Below are 20,043 nucleotides of genomic sequence, written 5' to 3'. Positions count from 1 at the left end.
AAAAAGAAAATAAGCCCCCTGCTGGTGGAATTGATTAATTAATTAATTAATTAATTTACTTATTTATTACTCATTTACTCACTTATCTGACCAAAGTGATAAAGGATAAAGAGAGCAGAGAGTAAGAAGTAGGTAGAAGAATTGGAGAGAGAGAAAAATGAAAGAAAGAAAGAAAGAAAGAAAGAAAGAAAGAAAGAAAGAAAGAGAAAGAAAATGCCAGGAGGGATCACAAACTGTGCATCTGTATTAGCGAATATTTTCAAAGAGAAAAGTCAGATTAAATAATTCCAAACTTATTGCAAATAGTCAACAGTTTTTTGTTTTGTCAGAGGATCTATTAAACCTCAGATGCGGCTCAGATTCCTTAAGAAAGATCCAGAATTCGAACAGTTTGATTTATAAATGAGAGATTTTGCTGGAAAAAAATGGCTGGAGAAATGTCACCCCCTGCTGGTGGATTTTAAAAATGAATGTCACCCCCTGCTGGTGGATTTTAAAAATGAATGTCGCCCCCTGCTGGTGGATTTTTAAAATGAATGTCGCCCCCTGCTGGTGGATTTTACAAATGAATGTCGCCCCCTGCTGGTGGAATGTAAAAAATGAATGTCGCCCCCTGCTGGATGTCAAACAACACCGCCACCACCGAAGAAGAAGCGGTGCACACGACACTTCCATTGAATGCTGGGACGGTGGTGCGCTCTGAGGCGGAATTCGCCCTTTGCGATGACAAACAGCCAAAAGTCCTCAGATCTCCGCTTTAGGTCGAGGTATCGTTTTTCACGTTGTTTTCCCGCTTTTTTACAGTTACTTTGACCGCTTTACGTTTGTGCGCGAGAGTTTAAGTTACTAACACAGCGGTTAGTAAACAGAACTGAATGAGAGAGAGAGAGAGAGGGAGCTGAGCTGAGCTGAACTGAACTGAGCTGAGCTGAAACTGTCAGTCAGACTGGACCAAAACTACAGAATAAAATAAGTGTAAAGTCCGAGCGCCGGGGACACTGGACTGGACACGACTGGCGGCAGAAAAAATGAGCTTTTCTAACTCGGTCAGACTTTCATTCGCTTTAGGAAACGTCCCGACTTTACGTTGTGGCTCTCGGTGACCACCTCATACAACGAGGCTGAAGTTCCTATTTAACAGCGTCTTGTTCGAACCTTTCCGTTCCACCTTAAATGGTGCAGCAGTTACACACTGGTGCTTGAGACGCCAGAATGCAGCTGCTACATCATTTAAGGTGGAACGGGAAAGTTCGAACAAGAAGCTGGCAAATAGGAACCTGAGTTCAGCTTCGCACCTCAGACAGGTGGGAATGGAAAGTTTCAGTTAGACTGTGGTAAAGCTAATAAGGCTGCAGGTCACTGTATTCTGTTATAACGTTAAACCACTAAAATCCAGTAACTTATAGTTCTGAAGTTACATTTTATGTGAACGTAAATATGTGAAGCAGCTATTTATCTTAAGCTAAATGCAAATCAGTAATTTTATACTTAAATCTTTCAATTGTCAGATAGCCTGCTGAAAGGGAAATTCCACCAACTTTTAAAAATTTCTGCATAATTAAGTCCTTGAAATGTATTCAGAATGGTTTGTTGTGAAATGGTTCAAACTCAGATTTCTTTACAGTGGTGGTGATGGGAACCAGGGATCGCAGTGTCTGCAACACAAATAGAGGCATTTTATGTACTAACCAAAACCACCATGTCTCTACTGAGTTTTTGTATGTAATGCTGATGATAGTAAAATAGTGATAAATCTGAAAAAAAAAATGTTTCCTTTGGGGACTATTTTGCCTAACAACACCCTGCATGTACCCTTCCACCATGAAAGGATTAAAATAAATGGATTAAAATACATTTTAAGCCAAAACCTTATCACAAACCTGTCATAAAACAATATGTCGGACATTAGGCTGCATATATCTAATGATTTCATGTAATAATGTTTTTGTGAGAGAGCTTTCAGAGGCATTAAACTCAGACATCTGGTTCCTAAGCTCTTAGGTTTATTGAAAACAGCTGGGGTCAGTTATGAAAGTGAAAGATGAATCAGCCTAATTTGCATTATGTTATATCTACTGGGCAGGTTTTTTGCACATGGATTACACATCATCTTGAATTTGACTGCAGTGCCAGTGGGGCTGTCTAATCTTAGGCCTGATCTGGCTTGTGAAGTTGACTCAAGTATGCTGGGCAAGACTAGGAGTGACTTTATCTTCAGTTGAACAGGTTCTTCCGGATAACTGCTGTGCCAAGCGGCTCGTTGAATCATGTTGGCCACTTTGGATGTTAAGCCTGTTTCGAAATTGCTTTGGTGCTTCTGACCACAGAAATGTTACTCTCTGCAGATGACAGGTCCTTGCAAATGGGTGTGAGCCGGCTTGATGTTCTTTACAGAAAGCTCCTCCTCACCAAACTCTTCATCCAAGGATGGGGAAAGCCAGAGGACCTAAAACGGTACTGTACATCAGCAACATGTCGTACATGAATCAGACTTCAGAGTAACGTTGTTGTTGTTTCCATGACCTAAAGTGTAACCTACTAAGTTTGTGTGGTCAGCTTATCTACAAATGAATATGATGAGGCTATATATGTCCAAATGTCTCTGGTGTTGGAGGGGAAATTGAGACAGTTGATCAGTGTCCAGTTCCCCTCAGACAGGGTTGTCTGTCCTCGTCCTAGAATTTCCAGCTTTGTAATCGCTCTATAAATAGGCCATGATTAGCCATCTCTGGTCTCTCATTGAATCACATCTGCAGTGCTGCAGTTTGTGACTCTTCATTTATGCCTGGAATATGTATGCTGTAAGTTAATACTGTACTGTAGTGGTTAAGACAGTTTGTCCAGTTTTGGGCCGGAGGCACACAACAAAGTAACTAGATACTCACCTATCAATGACTCATGATTATGTGTGTGTGTGTGTATGTGTATAATATATCGCTGCTGTCGGAACAAAACCTCATTTCTCCATTTTTGACGTATTTCAGTTTTGACATCATTTGAAAATACCTGCTGTTCTTTACATTGTGTGTAAATTTCATGATGAATGGAAAAGATGAAGAAATCCAAAAGAAACGGCCCAAAATGACTTGGAGAAATGTCTGGTTCCATTGACTTACATTAAAAGTAAAGTATGTTTTTTCCTTCTCCTGAAAAGTTAATATTTTGGAGATATGAGGTTTTCTTCTGACAACAGCCATTATTTATAAGCATATGGGTGTATACACAAAGAAAAGGTTCTTCAAGAGTTCTTTAGTGAGGCAAATGGTTCTATATAGAGCCATGAGTACTCAAAGAACCGTCTCCATAAATTAACTGGTTCTTTTGCATCATGAAAGCGTTCTTCAGATTGATGGAGAGTGTGCTGTATATGATTGTCCACACTTAAAAATGATGCTTCTTCAAGGGTTCTTCAGTAAAGAGAATAGTTCTATATCGAACACTTATAGAACCCTTTGCATGATTAAGGGGTTCTTTGCATCATGAAAGTGTTCTTCAGATTGACGGCAAAATGTGCCGTAGGTGGTTTTAGATAGAACCATTTACAGCACGTTGTTCATCAATTTGAAGAAGAACTATTTAATGATGCAAAGAACCCTTTAATCATGCAGAGGGTTCTTTTGAAGTATTCCTGGTTCTGTATAGAACCATTTTCCTAAATAGAGAGCCCTTGAAGAACCATCATATTTAAGAGTGCATATAGAACAATAGAAGAACCCTTTTTGGTGCTATATAGAACCATTTTCAAAGAGGTTCTATGTAGAAGCAACTACTACACATTCTCTATCAATCTGAAGAACCCTTTCGTGATGCAAAGAACCCCTTAATCATGCGAAAGGTTCTATATAGTGTTCATGGTTCTATATAGAACCATTTTCTTTACCCTTGCAGAACCATCTTTTTAAATCCACTTGCATAAGGAGGGAAAAAGCCAAAGAAAAATAAATGAAAAAACAAGACTTTCCAAAACTGGCAACCGTGTAAGACCTGGTAGACACCAAAACTGTCCCCGTCAGATAAACAGCACTTAAAGCTTTCTTCTTTGAGAGAGAGGAGAAAATCAAGCTGCTTCAGATCTGAAAACATCCACAGGTGTTTCTGTCCATCCTTCCACTGTGAGAAGACGACTCAACACTGTGAGTCTGAACGGACATGTAGCTGTCGAGAAGCCGTTACTGAGAAAAGGAATTTGCAAATAAAAGAAGCTTTTGGTGCTCTCAGAACAGTGGACTGTCCACTCCAGAGTCCAGACCTCAACATCAATGAATGTATTTGGGATTGGATTATAAGGAGCGGAAAATGCAACCAACTTCTCAGACAGAACTTCGGAGGTGTGGAAAAATATCCCTGCAGATTTCTCTGAGAAACTGAAAACAGTTCTCCTGAAAAGATTGGAAGCTGTATTAAAGACAAAGTGTGGACACTAAATATGGACCATTTAAGTGTTATATAATGTAGTTATTGATGCTCCTGAATATTTTTCTGTTAAATATATTTTCCTTTTTTATCCTAATGCTGCAAAATTAATAACTTACTGGTACTTAATAGCTGTAATGTCTGGAAATAAACTAAATGACGAGTGGCCTCTGTTACACAGTACCTTATATTAGTTAGAGTCCAGTGCTACGATGCATGCTTTACAGGTGTTAACTGTGAGTGTAACTCTAATGGTGGCAGCACTGTGTGTGATTTTTGAGTCATTAGCTCTTGTTCTTATAGACATTTCTCCTTTTTATCAACAGAATATTTGAGTTCCGGAAGATCATTGGAGACAGAGACAAGTGTAAGCATTTGGTACCACGGGACTATCCAGTTTTTATTGATAAGGTAAAGTTCAGCTGCGTATGTGGTTTTATCAGTTAGATCCCAACCTAGACCTTTGCAACCACTGCACTCCTTCCATTTTTTAAACTGGTATTTGTTTAGCCTTCCCACACAGTCAAAGAGCAGCAGCAAACGTGTATGAAAAACATGTATACTGCAATAGCCTTGTTCTCTTCAAGACTCGTCTGAAGCTGTAGTTGTTAACTGGACACATTTGAAATATTCATTTTGTAGGTGGAAGATCACTCAGACTGTAAAATTCACAATGGCCATTTCATATCTCCCCTGGAACACTTTGTTCCAGGCATTTTGCCAACAGAGTCCGTCAAAGCCAGGTAACCATGCCAATCATACACCAGCATACACCAGAAAGATTATTCAAAGCTTTCAGGATGTGCCAAAGGAAAGTGCCAAAACTGAATTTCTCTTTTCATAGGTTTCAGTTTATAATACCCAAAAAATGGAGAAAGCACAGACCAGTCTGCATCCATTTGGCTGGAACAGGAGACCATGTAAGTGTGCTGGTTTTGTTTGTTTTAATGATGGACATGGTTGTTTTGAATATACAGACATCCAAAGTCATATAAGTAATCATTTAATTAAATACAGAAAGAAATTATGTATCTTGTAATGTTCAAATAGGTTTCTCTAATTGTACATATGATTTAGACTAACAGAGAATATTGGGGAATAAGACCTTATTTTTAATAAGACCATATATTTCATACTAAATAATGGTAAATTGTGGGCGAGAGGGGAGATAATCTCACTTAGCTTTTTGCTAAATCATTTAAAAAATATTTGAGCAAAATATAGTTTTTGCTTCAATCAGCTTACAAACACTTGAAACTTTGTTTTGACTTAAGCAACTTTCTAGCACATACACTGTAAAAAATATCCGTTTTTAACAGGTTATTCCTCTGTATAATTTAAACAGAATTTTTCTGTTTCTGCATTTCACTGTGACTTATCCGTATTTCTAAGCATGCGTTGCATGCTGGGTATTTTACCGGTTGCTCCACTCCTTACAGCTGCAGCACAGAGTGCAGCAGTCAAATAAGACTAGGGGAGAAACTCCTCCTTCGTCATCATAGAGAGTACCCAGCTACTTTTTAACCATGCTGATGAACTCAAATGTGTTGTTAATAAGATTGTAACCATATAAAAATGTTAGGTATAATATTAAGCTAGACATGTGGCTACAGCGTTGAACATTACCTGAAGTTATAATAATTAAAGTAGCTGTTAAGTTAGCGAAAAAGCTTGCATAACCAGCCAGTAAACATATTAGTTGGGTTCCAGTGGAGGATATAAAAGGAAACTTGTCTGAATTACAGAATGTTCCGTATATAAAGTGAAGGAATAATCCTGTATATACACAGAATATGTGCTGTAATCGTAACAGAATTTTTGTTAAATGAGTGACACGATTGTCATTTTTTGCCAGTACATTTTCTGTTTTTTTATTTTTAATTTTTTTTTCTATACAGTGTTTGTTTTTTCAAGTGTACTGTTTAGGAACAGAACAATCGAAAGCTGAGTGAGGACAGGTATTACAGCTTGCCCCATAGGCACAGTTCATTATAATTGATGGAGGGGCTGGTTGTAACAGCTGTGAAAAACTCTCATTTTTTAAACTTATTCAGTACTATTCTGTGTTTTTCGAACCAGACAAGCCTTCGAGTGTAAATACATACAAATATATGCATCAAAGTAAATAGACTTAGTGAAAAGAGGCTGTCGAACACTGGCAAATATACTTCTTGACCACAAAGTAGAACAACATATATCAGCATATTACATTTGCAATATGTTATTTAAATGATATATATAGTACACATTTGTTTAACATGTGAATAAAAAATAATTCCCACAAATAAACTTTTAAATTCATATTGGGGATATGGGCTTTTCTCATTGTTTACTTTGGGAGTCTTTGTTTTAACACTAACCCCCCCTGTGTGGAGGCTGTACTTTACCCTGGTTCACTCTCACTATGTGTTGGTTATAAGTTTTACAAAGATGGCGGTTAAAATGAGTGTGATTTCTGTGACTAACAAACACTGAGTAATCAAAAAACATTTAAGATGGAAAAACATTGTTTTCATGGTAAGAATTTTAAAAATATATTTACGATTGCTACACACATTCACATGATGATTCTATATAAATAAGAGAAAATGACATGTAATTAAGACTGTTTAGCAAATGTTTTTACATTTTATCCCTTTGGGTTTGTATCTCACTCTCCCCTGCATTGTAAGTTTGAGCAGCTCTGTATTGTCACTGTGTATGACAACAATTGATATATTATATATCTTGTATTCTAAAACACAAAGACAGCTAAATAAGCTGTCAGTATCCTTCAAACAACAAAATAATTAAACAAAATTGAACCTCTGATCATGTTAAAAGCTCGCTTCATGCAATGGACCAATCCCAGTCAGATAAAGGCTCAAAAAAGCAGACATTACCTCCAATCACGGTCAGCAACCACAGACCACAGGCCAGAAAGATGCTGCTTTGCAGCGTTGTTTTCGCTTGATTTATTTTGCTGACTTTAAGTCAGCTGATCAGGTACAAATCAACCCGTATGCTAGCCATATGCAATACGCTAAGATTAAACTATTTGAGATTTTGTTTTTTATTCATAACAATATGAAACATTTGCTTGTTTGGATTACCAGACGCTATTCGTTTGAAAATGCTCATTTTTTAAATCAGTGTTTTTGGTTAAAATGCCCATCTCCAATACGTTTTCGGTCCTTTTTTGTTTCTTCTCATTCAAGCTTCAGTTTTGACCTTTTGTATTTTTCAGTTTTTCTGGAGGAGGCGAACTCTCATGGCCAGACCCATGATCAAAGAGACAGGAATGGCTTCCCTGCTGCTTGAAAATCCATATTATATCCTTTAAAGGGCACTTACTGTGTGTTTACGTGTGTGTGCGTGTGCGAGTGTGTGTGTGTGTGTGTGTGTGTGTGTGTGTGTGTCAGTTATGCCGGCAGATGTCAAAGATGTGTTTTACACAATGGATGAAATTTTACTCTAGATTGGGATTCTCTAGCATAAAAGCAGTAAGACTTTACTGTAGGTCAAGTTCATAAGGCTACATGACACCTATGTAAGCCTTTCATGACAACTGACATTAACCTACATAAACATTTATAAAGGCTTTTTACTGTAAGTCATAAAGGCTACTTTTGTCAGTGGTGATGATATTTCACCTCAGCAAGTGTGATGACAACTATTGCTTGTTGGAATAAACTTCTAGAAATATAGGTTTATGTCAGCTGTTATGAAAGTCTTATGCTGGTGTCATGTAGCCTTATGAACTCAGCCCTTCAGTAAAGTGTTACCTAATTCTTTTTGGTGAGTCTTCTTTCCTTGACACACAATGCCACATGGATACCGGAAACCTAAAGATCAAGTGTGAGTGGTCAGACTTTTTTATTGAGACCTTCCATACAGTGTTAATGGAATTTTGTCTAGTTGAAAGTTAACACGGTCTGTACTGGAAGTAGAACTGCATGATATGGGCAAAATGCTAGTGTTGATTATATTGATGCATATTGCAAATGCAGTACATCTTCAATCTATTAAAAGACATTAGTGAATTAATAATGTGACATGTATGAAGATTGACCTGCATCATTTTGGCCAATATAATTTACTGTTGTTTGAATACATGAACAACTTGATGCATCAAAAGACCCACAGGAACACATATAAGGAAATGTGATTGGTTAAGATGTTCACAGCATATTTGCATTGTGATATCAGTATTTGCCAAAGCTAATATTGCAATAATCAGGACATCTAACATCCTACTTCCTACTAATGTCTGTGAAGGTGTAGAGTAGCAGTATAATAGAACCATTTCATACTTTTGTCTGCAACACTTTATTATTATTATTAACAGTAATTCCAAACGTTGAATGCTAATGTACATGTATCAGGTCACACACTGATTGGTTAGAGGGCTCATTTGCATATTGCCTTCTTTGATTTCAGTATGTCAAAAGTCATAATCACAGTAATGATTAACAAGCAGTAAATTGTGGAGCCATAAAATGGATCCATTTATATGCATCAGACTTGGCTTTGTTGTATTTCACTTTTCAGTAAGTCTGTTGATGTTGTTATTAATATGCTTTTGCATGTTGTTGTGCCCCATATGTTGTGAAGGCGTTCCAGTTTGAAGAACGTTTCAGACCTGTTCGTGATGGGCGGAGCTCTGATACTGGAGTCGGCCGCTCTGCTTCACTGGCTGGAACGTGAGGGCTACTGGCCGCTCGGCATGACCGGCATCTCAATGGGAGGCCATGTAGGAACCTTATAAAGGCTGATACATTGGTAGTCCATATGGCCAAAAGTGTTTGGACACCTGACCGTCACATCTATACAAGCTTGTTGGGCATCCCATTCCAAAACCATTTGCATTCATTTGGAGTTGCTTTGCATCTAGAACACTCTCCACTCCTGTGGCATTGCATGTAGTGATCTTAGGCTTGTGTGCGGCTACTCAGCCGTGAAAACTTATTTCATGAAGATCCCGATGCACAATTCTTGTTCTGATGTTGTTTACAGAGGCAATTTGAAACTCTGTAGTGAGTGATAGGCAGCTTTTACATGCTGCACACTTCTGCATGGTGTACTGCTTCCTGGCTGAGCTTTTTTAGCTTCTAGAAACTTCTAGTCAACAGCAATAGCATTTGCAGTTGAACAGGGCAGAAATTTCATAAACTCTCTTGTTGCAAAGGTGGCAGTGCCATATTTAAAGTCTTCATTATCACCCATTCTGCAGCCAATATGTGGAGACTGTGTATGTGCTTAATTTAGCAAAGGGTGTGGCTGAAACACTTGAACTCTATAATTAGGAGGGGTGTTCATAGACTTTTGGTCATATTGTGTAAATTGGTATTGAGGAATTTCGATATATTGCATATATGGTATTATATGTATCATGAAAATAAATGTAATAAATGTGTAATGATTGACATTAATAGACATTATGTTGCTTTTGGACTTTTGGATTTTGGGAGAATGATCCTCTCCGGGAAATGAAGTCAGGGTTTTATTTAACATGTTTACTCAGACAGTATCCGTGTTTTGTTCCCCTACACAGATGGCATCGTTAGCTGTGACAAACTGGCCCAAGCCTATTCCTCTAATCCCTTGTCTCTCATGGACTACAGCTTCAAATGTTTTTACCACGGTAAGATTTTATGCTGTTTATCTGTTCTTGTAGTTTACACATTTATATTAGCATGTATGATTGTAGTGCACTCTTTACGTTGATGTCTAATCCAGGGCACTCTGATACAGTATTAGCGCAATTTCAAACATCTGCCACTAGATGTCACTCCTTTGCTAACGTTTTGCATCCATCAGCCTCATGGTTTTGACAGATATCACAATTTTGTATCGTTGTTTTTTCATCCATTAATACAGTTGTTACATTCCGTACTTGGCAAAAACATTAGCTTCTTTTGACTTTCTGCAGAGTTAGCTAACTAGCTGAGACAAATAAACATTTTAAACAGCCCGCCCTGAAGTATCCAGCCCAACACTCTTGTAGTTTTCAACAAAGCTCCTCCCACCTTCAAGATACATCATCAGAAAGGTGCATCACTAGTCATTTAAACCAGAAAGTATCACTCAAGAGACTATTGTGGCACCGCTACAGGAGACGAGTAGGTATAATTACAACAGCTGATTTTTCATTTTGGGAGGAGTACCCCTTTAACATTTGAGAACTCCGCACTTTTACAAAAATGTTTTATTATAAGATCATTTTAGGATTGTTTCACTCTTCAGTAGATAAATTATTAAAGCACTACTACACCTTTGGATCAATGGGCCTGTATGAATGTCTCTTTTACAGGGAGTTTTAAGTAAAGCTGTAAACTGGAGAGAACTAGAGAAGCAATACGCTACACACACCGTCTACGAGGAGGAGATTATCCACCTGCTGGAGTATTGCGGGGTAAGAGGATGAAACAGATGCTGAAGTATCGTAGAGTAAGTGGATTATCCACACGCTAGAATATCGTAAATTAAGTGGATTATGCCCATGCTGGAGTACTGCATAGAGGAGCTGCCAGTGAGACACACAGGGCCACTTTCTTGGACAAGGACTAAACTTTTTCCGGTGGTGTTTTACCATTGAAAGTCCTATTTAGTGCAGGTTTAGGCATAATTTGAGTCTGGAAAGGTGGCAACATGTACTACTATGTAAGATTTTAAATTAAATCGAATGGCAGACACCTGCAGCTGTAGATTTACTTTACATTTTATTATTTTATATTTTCATTATTGGTAGAATAGTAGCAAAAAAGGCTGCTACATCTTTAAAGCTTTAAGCTGAAACAGCTTTGAACCGTTTCAGTTCAAGTGTGTAGAAACTACTGACAAGAATTTATTTCACACTGTTCATTCCATCCAGACAGATTCATTCCGGATGGGACAGGACTTTGTGCGGGACTCCCCGGGCAGCTTTGATAAACTTTTAGACCTGGCCTTTTCGTCCAGCCTGCTGGGTCTGAGCAGTGAGCAGAACGAACGGGTGGGACTACGCAGGGAGGCCGCAGGAGGCGGAGTGGGGGCCAGCGGGAGAGGTCCAGATCCCAGCCTGCTGCTGGAACAGAGGGAAGGGGATGATCTGGACCGCATGCTGTCAGCCGTGAGCAGCAGCCGGCCGCACATGCACATGCTCCACGCTAAGAACATCAGCCGTGGAGCAGGTCAGCGACAGTCCCTGCAGAGGGAATCTCTCTGCTTCATGAAGGGGGTCATGGACGAATGCACACATATCGCCAACTTCTCTGGTAGGTTTTGGACAATAAAATAAGGCTTTGATTTAGGCTCAGTGTCTTATTTCAAAGCTGAAATGTCTTAATTTGCTTTTTGATCTGCTAATCTAAAAGGGTGTATATACTCAATTATACTCATCAACTGTTTTGGGACAGTTTGCTTTCTTTTAAAATGTTTACTTTTCACGGTTACTTTCAATTTCATCAAGTAATTTATTTTTAAAATTTTTTAACATGAAACATATTTGCTGATACATTGGGTATATTTAGCTTCAGCAATCAGTTCACATTTCTCAAATGAAGAACGGGTTTTATCTAAATATAATTAATGATTTTTTTTGTGGGGGGGCAGTTGGGGTGTTGAATTGCTACTTGAATGAATTAGCATTATTGAGTCAGGACGGAAGAACAGCATGCTAAAATATGTTTTTCGGGCCATGTCTTTACATATTAATGTCACACACAGGCTGAAAATATTTAGGTATAAAATGCAAAATCAGCGATATACTGATGTAGATATGATGACTATAGTAGATAATTCACTTCCATCCTTGTAAGACACATCCTTCACCAAGTTTCGCCTTAGTTCTCTTTCAACGTTCTTTCTGCGTGGAAAAAGGGTCCGAAGTACAACCAGCATTACAAAATTTTCTATTGCATGTTCTGTGCAGTTACAGATTTCCGCCAGAGAGGTCTCCAAATCCCCAAATCTTACATAGTGTAGCTTTAATTTATATAGCGCCTTTTTTAAATTCCAAATAACAACAAATTACCCACTTACATACACACAGTTCCCCAGCTGGCAATGAGGGAAACTCTCCTGATGGCTCATGACCCAGCAGTGCAGAGTCCCAGGCTTGTGGCAAAGTCAAACTTCGTCGTGATGATGCAAAGTGCCTGGCTGGCAGCCTTGTTAAAATGTTGCTAGCACAGTGGAAAGTGTCTTGGCTTATGGCCTAGTCAAACTTCACCACTATGATGCAAAGTTTCTCGGCTGGTTCTCAGTCGGCGACAGAAAACTCAGTGGGGAAAGTTCAAAACAAATTACAAGCATACCAACAAACATTTTTTGACAAACTTAATAGTTTACGCTTCTTAACTGATGTTGAAAGGTGGTTTAAACACCTAAAAGGTTTGAATGCTGATGAGGGCTGATATCACAGCGAATGATTAAAGGCATTGCCTTTGGCATTATTTCCAAGGGTGTTTACTTTCACTTTCAGTTGTCAGTTGTTCCGGTTTGCAGCTTTTGCGAAGAAAAGAGGCAAGATCTGAACCACATTCTATTGAAACCTGTCTCTAAGTTAGTTATGAAGACAAAAAGAATAAATAAACAAAGAAATAAAAGCATGTTCCTAAAGTTTTGACAATCGGTGTGTGTATGGGGGGAGTGGGAGCGTCAGAGTAGGTACAATATTTACCACAATAATGCTGTTGCAGGCAAAAATCACAAATCTTGACCATGAGTTTCTTGGTCATTAGTCAAAAACAGTGGTCTTAACATTTCAGCAGCTTATTTAGTGTTGTTGCACCAAAGATGGTCTACGACAAAGTTTTGACAGTGTCAGAAATTTTGGACCAGAATTTCCCAGTGTCCATTAATTAGCACAGGGGGATACCTGAACATCGAAATCAATTCGAGTGCACATCTCCAGATTGCAGCTTTATGCTTTTCTTCTCCTCTGTGTGTTGCAGTGCCGGTAGATCCCAGTCTGATCATCATCGTGCAGGCCAAAGAGGACGCGTATGTCCCTCGCACCGGTGTGCGCAGCCTCCAGGAGATCTGGCCCGGCTGTGAGGTTCGCTACCTCGGCGGAGGACATATCAGCGCCTACCTGTTCAAACAGGCCATCTTCAGGTCAGCAGGAATCAACACTCACTCTCGCACTATGAAACGTCCCTAGACACAGCCTTGTGGGCATGATTAGTTGATTGGTATAGCCTGGCTACGTTGTCACTATCCTAAGTTTCCAAAGGGTATAGCATGTACTAAGGTTGGGTGGTATTGTCTTGTTTAATACTTTCAAACTATCTCCAAATACTATCACGGTATTCGGTATTGCCTTTGTTGTAAGTGTGTAAGTAACATGAAAGCATTTAGGAAGCTTTTTGGTTGTCCCGTCCTGCATTATGTCATATTAGAGAAAGAAAACGTAGCAAAATTCGCTAACATCATGTCAAACCGTCTAAAACCTATTTAACGATTGATAAATTATAAACAGTGCTGCTAACCAGGAGAGTGGAGCTGGTTAGCATAAGCTTAGCCAGCATGTTAGATACTAGTTAACTTAAGCTTTGACACAAGTTTAGATGACAGTGATTCAGATCTGAGCGACTGAAGTCGAGCAACTACCGTTGAAGGGCCTGTAAGGCGAAATTAAACCTGTTCCATGGTGTCTGGATCTGTAGCCTGAAGAGCAAACCAGATGTTTGTTTAGCTTATAGATGTGTGTGCCCACTGGCAGTTAACAAATCAGCAGTGCAGATTTTATAGATCTACAAAGATTCTAACTCCTTATTTGACTTTTATTTTGACCAAAGGATCAGTTGGAATAGTAATTGTAATATGGCAGTGTCCCCATTTTGTCTCTACCTGTTTTGTCTAATAGTATCATGTGACTTTTCTTTTTGTTATGCAGGCAAGCCATTTACGATGCCTTTGACCGGTTTCTTCAAAAATATCCCATTTTGTAGCTACGGATCATCTGGAACTGACCTTTGGGCGTGACACTGGAATGAAGAGCACTGGATGTAACAACACACTAGAATTACCGAAGGACCCCGTAACTGAAAGCTAGCCATGTGGTGCTACTTAAGACTGACAGTGGGTGTAGTATTTACAGAAAAATAGAATATATTGTTTATAGAAATTTATAAATTGTGTCCTTACCAACACGCATTGTTTAAAACGCCAACCAACGAATCGACCTCTTCCATCTTACACACCCTCGCTGCCTTTTACCACGTCCATCATCACAAACATATTTCATTCACAATAAGGGACAGTAATGTTTCTGAATGTGACGGTTTTTATGTTTTCAGCCTTCTTTCTCGTTCATGTGCTTTCACTGTAACTGTATCACTGTATCACAGATCACTGCCAAACCTGAGATAACATAGAGGATACTGTGTCATAGTATTTGAAATTGAAATGTATTAATAGCAATGGTACTTTTTCCACTCTAAACTTTATCCTCCTCAAAACGTCCACTTCCTTGGCCTACTTTATAAGCCCTTCATGACTCTAAATAAAAAGGACAATTTTGAGACAATTTTTTGAGTTTCCTTGATGTTTGTTTGTTCTGTTATTGAAATCAAATAATTTCATTGTGCATAATGTTGAACTTTAGCTATATATGATAGAAACTCTGTATTTATCAGCTTTTACATTTACAACTTATATGCTTACTATTAAAAGCTCAATTCCAACAGTTTGGGGCAATATGTAAAATACAGATAAAATAGCAGTGATATGTAAATCCACTATGAACAGGGCAACAAGAATATATTTAATGTTTTATTTTGTTAATTTCATACTATGTGTAATATCAGCTGTATAATATCATTAAAAGATTCAGGGAAGCTGGAGAAATGACTTTGCACAGTGGAAGCCATATGTCAACAATGTCCGGAGATACTTTTGACTTCTGGCTTGAGCTCATCTGAAATAATGCATGTAAATTGATATATCCAGATTGTTACCAGCGTAAAGTCGAAAAGTCAGGGTCTGTCGTGGTATGTATTAGCACCCATGTCATGTTTAACTTGCACATCTGTGAAGGCACTATTAAAGCTGAAAGATATATACACATTGTGGAGCAAGATATGCTGCCTTCTAGACAACGTCTTCTTCAGAGATGTCCATGCTTACTTTAACATGATAACTCCAAGCCACATTTTGTTTCTATTACAACAGCATGCTTGCGTATTTAGAGAGTGCGGGTGCTAGACTGACCTGCTGCATTATGTGAAGCGCAGAATAAGACCCCAAAAGGAAGGCCATGTGGTAAGGGTGGTAAACATGCTCCTGTCACCACTTTTTTAGAATGTGTTGCAGGCGTCAAATTTGGAATGAGCATATATTTGCAAATATGCAAAAAGAGTTTGCAGGCTAAAATATCAAATATTGTGTTTTCAATTGAATACAGGTCAAACAGTATTTACTAATCACTGCTTTCTGTAGATTTTGCACTTTGCTGCGTTTTGTGTGAATTTTGCAGATGACATCACAATGGAATCATTTGCAGTACGTGACATCATAATGCCTGTGAATTTGTTTTATTCTGGAACATTTCGAGTAAATATTGCACAAGACATCACAATGGAGTAATCTGTGACATCATAAAGCATGTAGATTGTTCTATCACAGCACATTTTGTGTGAATTTTGCAGGTGACATCATAATGGGATCATTTGCAGTATGTGACATAGTAATGTTTGTAAATGTGTTATGCAGCAGATTTGGTGTGTATTTTACAGGTGATATCACTTTAAATAATTTTCAAATTGTGACACAATTATGCCTCTAAATTCGTCCACCATGGCAGATTTTGTGTGTTTTTTAAAGTTGACATCACAATGAAATAATTTGCAATGCATGAAATTATAATGTCTGTACACTAAGAAATAATGGTGCTGTTTAGGTATATTTTTCGATCATCAAGGTACAAACAATGTAAATGTACCCTGAAAGGTACAACGGTGGTTCTAAGGTCCAATTGTGTACCTTATATACGTTTTTCCAGGTGAAAAATACATATTTGTATCTTTCATAACGGTTTAAAACAAAACAAAAAGATGAAAACTTGGAGACGAGACGGGGTGTATGGAGCCAATACAACTTGGAAAATATAATTTCAATGGATTATGGTACAGTTGTGTTCCCTAACCATAGGTACTGAGATGTACCCTTGAGGGTACCACCCCAGTGACAGTTTAGTGCCTTTATTTCTGAGAGTGTAGTGAGGTTGAGAGGACTATGACACGAGACCAAATCATGATCACAGTGGAGGAGATGTTCAGATGCTACACCACATGCACAGTTCATTTGAAAGACCAGAAAAGTCAGAAGGTGAGGAGTGGAACATGGTAGTGAAGTGCCTGGATATGGACATGGAGCACATAAGGAGAAAGAGGCAGCACACCAAAAAGAGATGACCCCAACCCACAACTGGTTCAGTTCGCTGAACTAGAGGCCAGTGTAATGAATGCATGCAAGTAAGAAACTGGAACAGGGGAATGATTTGGTCAAACATCTCCCAATATGGCCAAAGAACTATAAGGACCTAACTTTTAAATATAGCTTTCATGCACTACATTGTTCTGAGAACACTATGAGTCGAGGCTTAGTTAAAAGGCACTTAGTGGCTGTACTTCCTGCCTTTCACTCTTTCTTCCACCTCAGATAACATCAAGATAGAGAGCAAAAAGAACAATTAGACAAAGAGAGCTGAGAAGAAGAAGAAGACAAAGACGAAAAGAAAGAGAGAAAAGAAACAAAAGAACCAAATAAGAACTAATTGCAATTGTTATTGTTCGAGTTATCAACTATGAGCCTGAACTGCTCATTAATAAAATATTTTTAAATATGGTAACACTTTCTATGAATGTTGCCTTTGTAAGCATCTATAAACACATTTATAACATGTAATAATGTATTCATAAGGCATTATAAACATGGTTATAAATATTTATAAAAAAGAATTACACTGAATTACACTTTATAGCCATGTTTATTATACATTATGAATTGTTAATATAATGCATTATAAGTAGTGTTGATAACATGTTACACTGTCAGTGTCAAAGAAGTCAGTCCCAGCTTGGAGAGCGTAAAGACAAATACCAAGCTAACGGTGGTGTACATTGGCTTTCACACATTGGGTAAAACACTGATGGCAGCACCAGTTTAAACTTTGACATTTGAAGCCTGTAATGTGCTTTATTATGTATGTTTTAGTGTTTCAGTAAATCCTTCAGTAAATACTTCAACTTGAAGCCTCACTCTTAACACTGGAGGAGGTTCAGTACAGTACGCTTCACTTTACTTAGAGCGGACAAATACGACTTATGAGCTCTTATAATTTGTTATGATCAATACTTATAATGTATTATCTTAACAGTTCATAATGCATAATAAACATGGCTATAACATATAGTACATTTTAATAAATATTTCTAGCTATGTTTATAATGTCTTATGAATGCATTATAACATGTTATGAATGTGTTTATAGATGCTTACAAAGGTGACATTCATAGAAAGTGTTACCATAAATATTTATAAATAAATATTCAATGGAGCACACACTGAAGAATCAAGGAAAGAAGAGAAACATGCATAGGGTTCCAATTCACACACACGATGTCTCAAACTATAACTTTAATCATCTCCGGGTCTTCATTTTCTCAATGTTCTGCTCCACTTACGGTCCAGCTTCTGTTTGTGCAGGTGCAATTCACTAAACTGGACAATATTCTAGGTATTTGTGAAATTGCATCCTTATATTCATATTTTTTAAAGACATTTAAATGTAGAAAGGGGAAAAAAGAAGAGATAAATTAGGAGAATCAAAGTAAATCCAATTTATGACACCATCAAACATAAAATTGCTTAAATGAAAGTCCCTTAGATTGTTTATTTTTTCAGGGTGGGTGTCAGACCCTAGGTGCTCTGGCATATGGTCTATGAAAGGATACATTGATAATAAGGTTAAATTGCACTGTATTCTCATATCAGGTGAACCATTTAGAAGAATGAATGCATTTTCCTTATGTTAGGGCACCAAACCTAGGACAATTTAACTTATGTACAGTAAAATAATAATTACAAATTCCAAAACAAGTAAAGGTTCTTAGACTGATAACAGTAAAACAGTTGTACAAACATGAAGTGAAGCATACAATATTCATACAATACAATATTCCAGACATTTTTTTTTCATTATGAACATGTGCCACCCTGCTGAAAAAAACAGCTTGGCCAAGCTGGTTGACCAACAGAAAGTGTTTTCTTTTAAGTTTGACTGGCTGGTCTACTTGGATGACCTACGTATAGTTCAACTGGTTAATAACATTGACCACCTGAGGCAAGAATTCAGCTGATGACCATCAAAGACCAGCTTAGACAGAAACCAGCCACTAATATAGGACAGTCAGGCAAACCATTATAAAACAATGTTTAATGTAGAAACTTTTACTATGCATGTCGCTATTGTTCATCCAAATACCACCATATGTGATCATGCTAATTTCCCTTTGCTCTCCTATGGGATTTGCATTGTTATGTCAGCACCGAGCTAGCTCACTTCCCACAGGGGGTAACTGCTTTTCACAGCTTGTCTTAAGTTGGATTGCTTTGATATCCCACATTCCTCTTTGTAACTTTAGAGTTTCCCTTTTTTCTTTTTATTACTCCAAAAAGATTTTTATTACAAGAAATAAATGTCTCTATATACAAAAGATGAGCATGACGACTGACAGGATGAAAAGTACATAAAATAAATAAATAAGCACATGTTTAAATGCATTAATCATGAGGCTAATGAAAACAAAAAAAATCAAACTTAGAGCTTCAACATGACTAAAAATAAAACTATTGAAATTATCATTTAAATGATCACAAAACACTTGAAATGTCTGTATCTGCCTTTTATATGGTGATTTTGGGCCCATCTCACTGACACTGAATTTCTCTATGAAATACATTCATTAAAATCTTCCAGCAAAACCATAATCACAATGCTATTTGGTTAATGACCCAGCAATTTAATGTTAAAAGAATGATTTAATTTAACAAAAACATCATTTTAACCTGTGTCCCACATTTTAGGCGTAACCCTGTTACCCAAACCTGTTCCCCCCATATAAAATGGAACATTTAATTTATCATAATATCTACAAGAATGTGTGTCATTTTGTTGTTTTCTGCAAAATGACCATCAGACAAGGAAGTATTCTCATTCTATTTTCTCAATTTACACACAAAAAGTTGAGTTGGCTGCAGTAAAGCTTGATCATTCAACTCTGTTACCAAAAGTATTGCTAGAAAAAAGTATAAGAAAAAAGAATACATGTATTAATGTATATTTTTTATTGTAAACTATATGATTATTAGTAGTCAGCAGGCAACATGTGCAACATTTTAGGTTTAGGTTTAGTTCACAACCCTGTTACTCTTTAATTAACCTTCAATTAATTTAAATGAAAATGAATTAAAAATGGTTTGGAACTAAGTTTTTAGTGACAATATCTTGATTATTATTTTATTTTTTTACCTGCATTAATAGGCTTATCAACTTAATGTTGAATATGATCTCTGTGTTCAGCCCTGTTACTCACTTCAACCCTGTTACGCTGTCATTTATGGTGAAAATACCTCATATAATGTCTGGTTTGACAGCTTTAGGTG

The 20,043-nt window shown here is 37.5% G+C and overlaps 1 protein-coding gene across 4 annotated transcripts; it reads left to right on the top strand.

Moving 5' to 3' along the window:
* Nucleotides 1-644: 644 nt before the first annotated feature.
* Nucleotides 645-14,905, top strand: abhd18 (abhydrolase domain containing 18). Of its 4 annotated transcripts, none has more exons than XM_036589648.1 (13): nucleotides 645-767; nucleotides 2,346-2,454; nucleotides 4,740-4,824; nucleotides 5,056-5,156; nucleotides 5,258-5,333; nucleotides 7,640-7,724; nucleotides 8,223-8,250; nucleotides 9,007-9,145; nucleotides 9,947-10,036; nucleotides 10,706-10,807; nucleotides 11,267-11,648; nucleotides 13,329-13,491; nucleotides 14,273-14,905. In XM_036589648.1, the coding sequence occupies exons 2-13, from the start codon at nucleotides 2,363-2,365 to the stop codon at nucleotides 14,325-14,327; spliced, it is 1,398 nt and encodes a 465-aa protein (XP_036445541.1). In that variant the 5' UTR covers nucleotides 645-767; nucleotides 2,346-2,362; the 3' UTR covers nucleotides 14,328-14,905. The 4 variants fall into 4 exon arrangements, with proteins under 4 accessions (XP_036445541.1, XP_036445542.1, XP_036445545.1 ...); XM_036589649.1 differs by having other exon boundaries at nucleotides 652-761; XM_036589652.1 differs by lacking the exon at nucleotides 645-767 and adding an exon at nucleotides 774-1,046.
* Nucleotides 14,906-20,043: the final 5,138 nt, after the last annotated feature.

The sequence above is a fragment of the Colossoma macropomum genome, unplaced genomic scaffold (assembly GCF_904425465.1).
Source record: "Colossoma macropomum unplaced genomic scaffold, Colossoma_macropomum, whole genome shotgun sequence".
In the NCBI taxonomy this organism is placed as follows: domain Eukaryota; kingdom Metazoa; phylum Chordata; class Actinopteri; order Characiformes; family Serrasalmidae; genus Colossoma; species Colossoma macropomum.
Note: the sequence above shows the minus strand (reverse complement) of the source record. Positions and strands in the feature narration are given on the sequence as shown.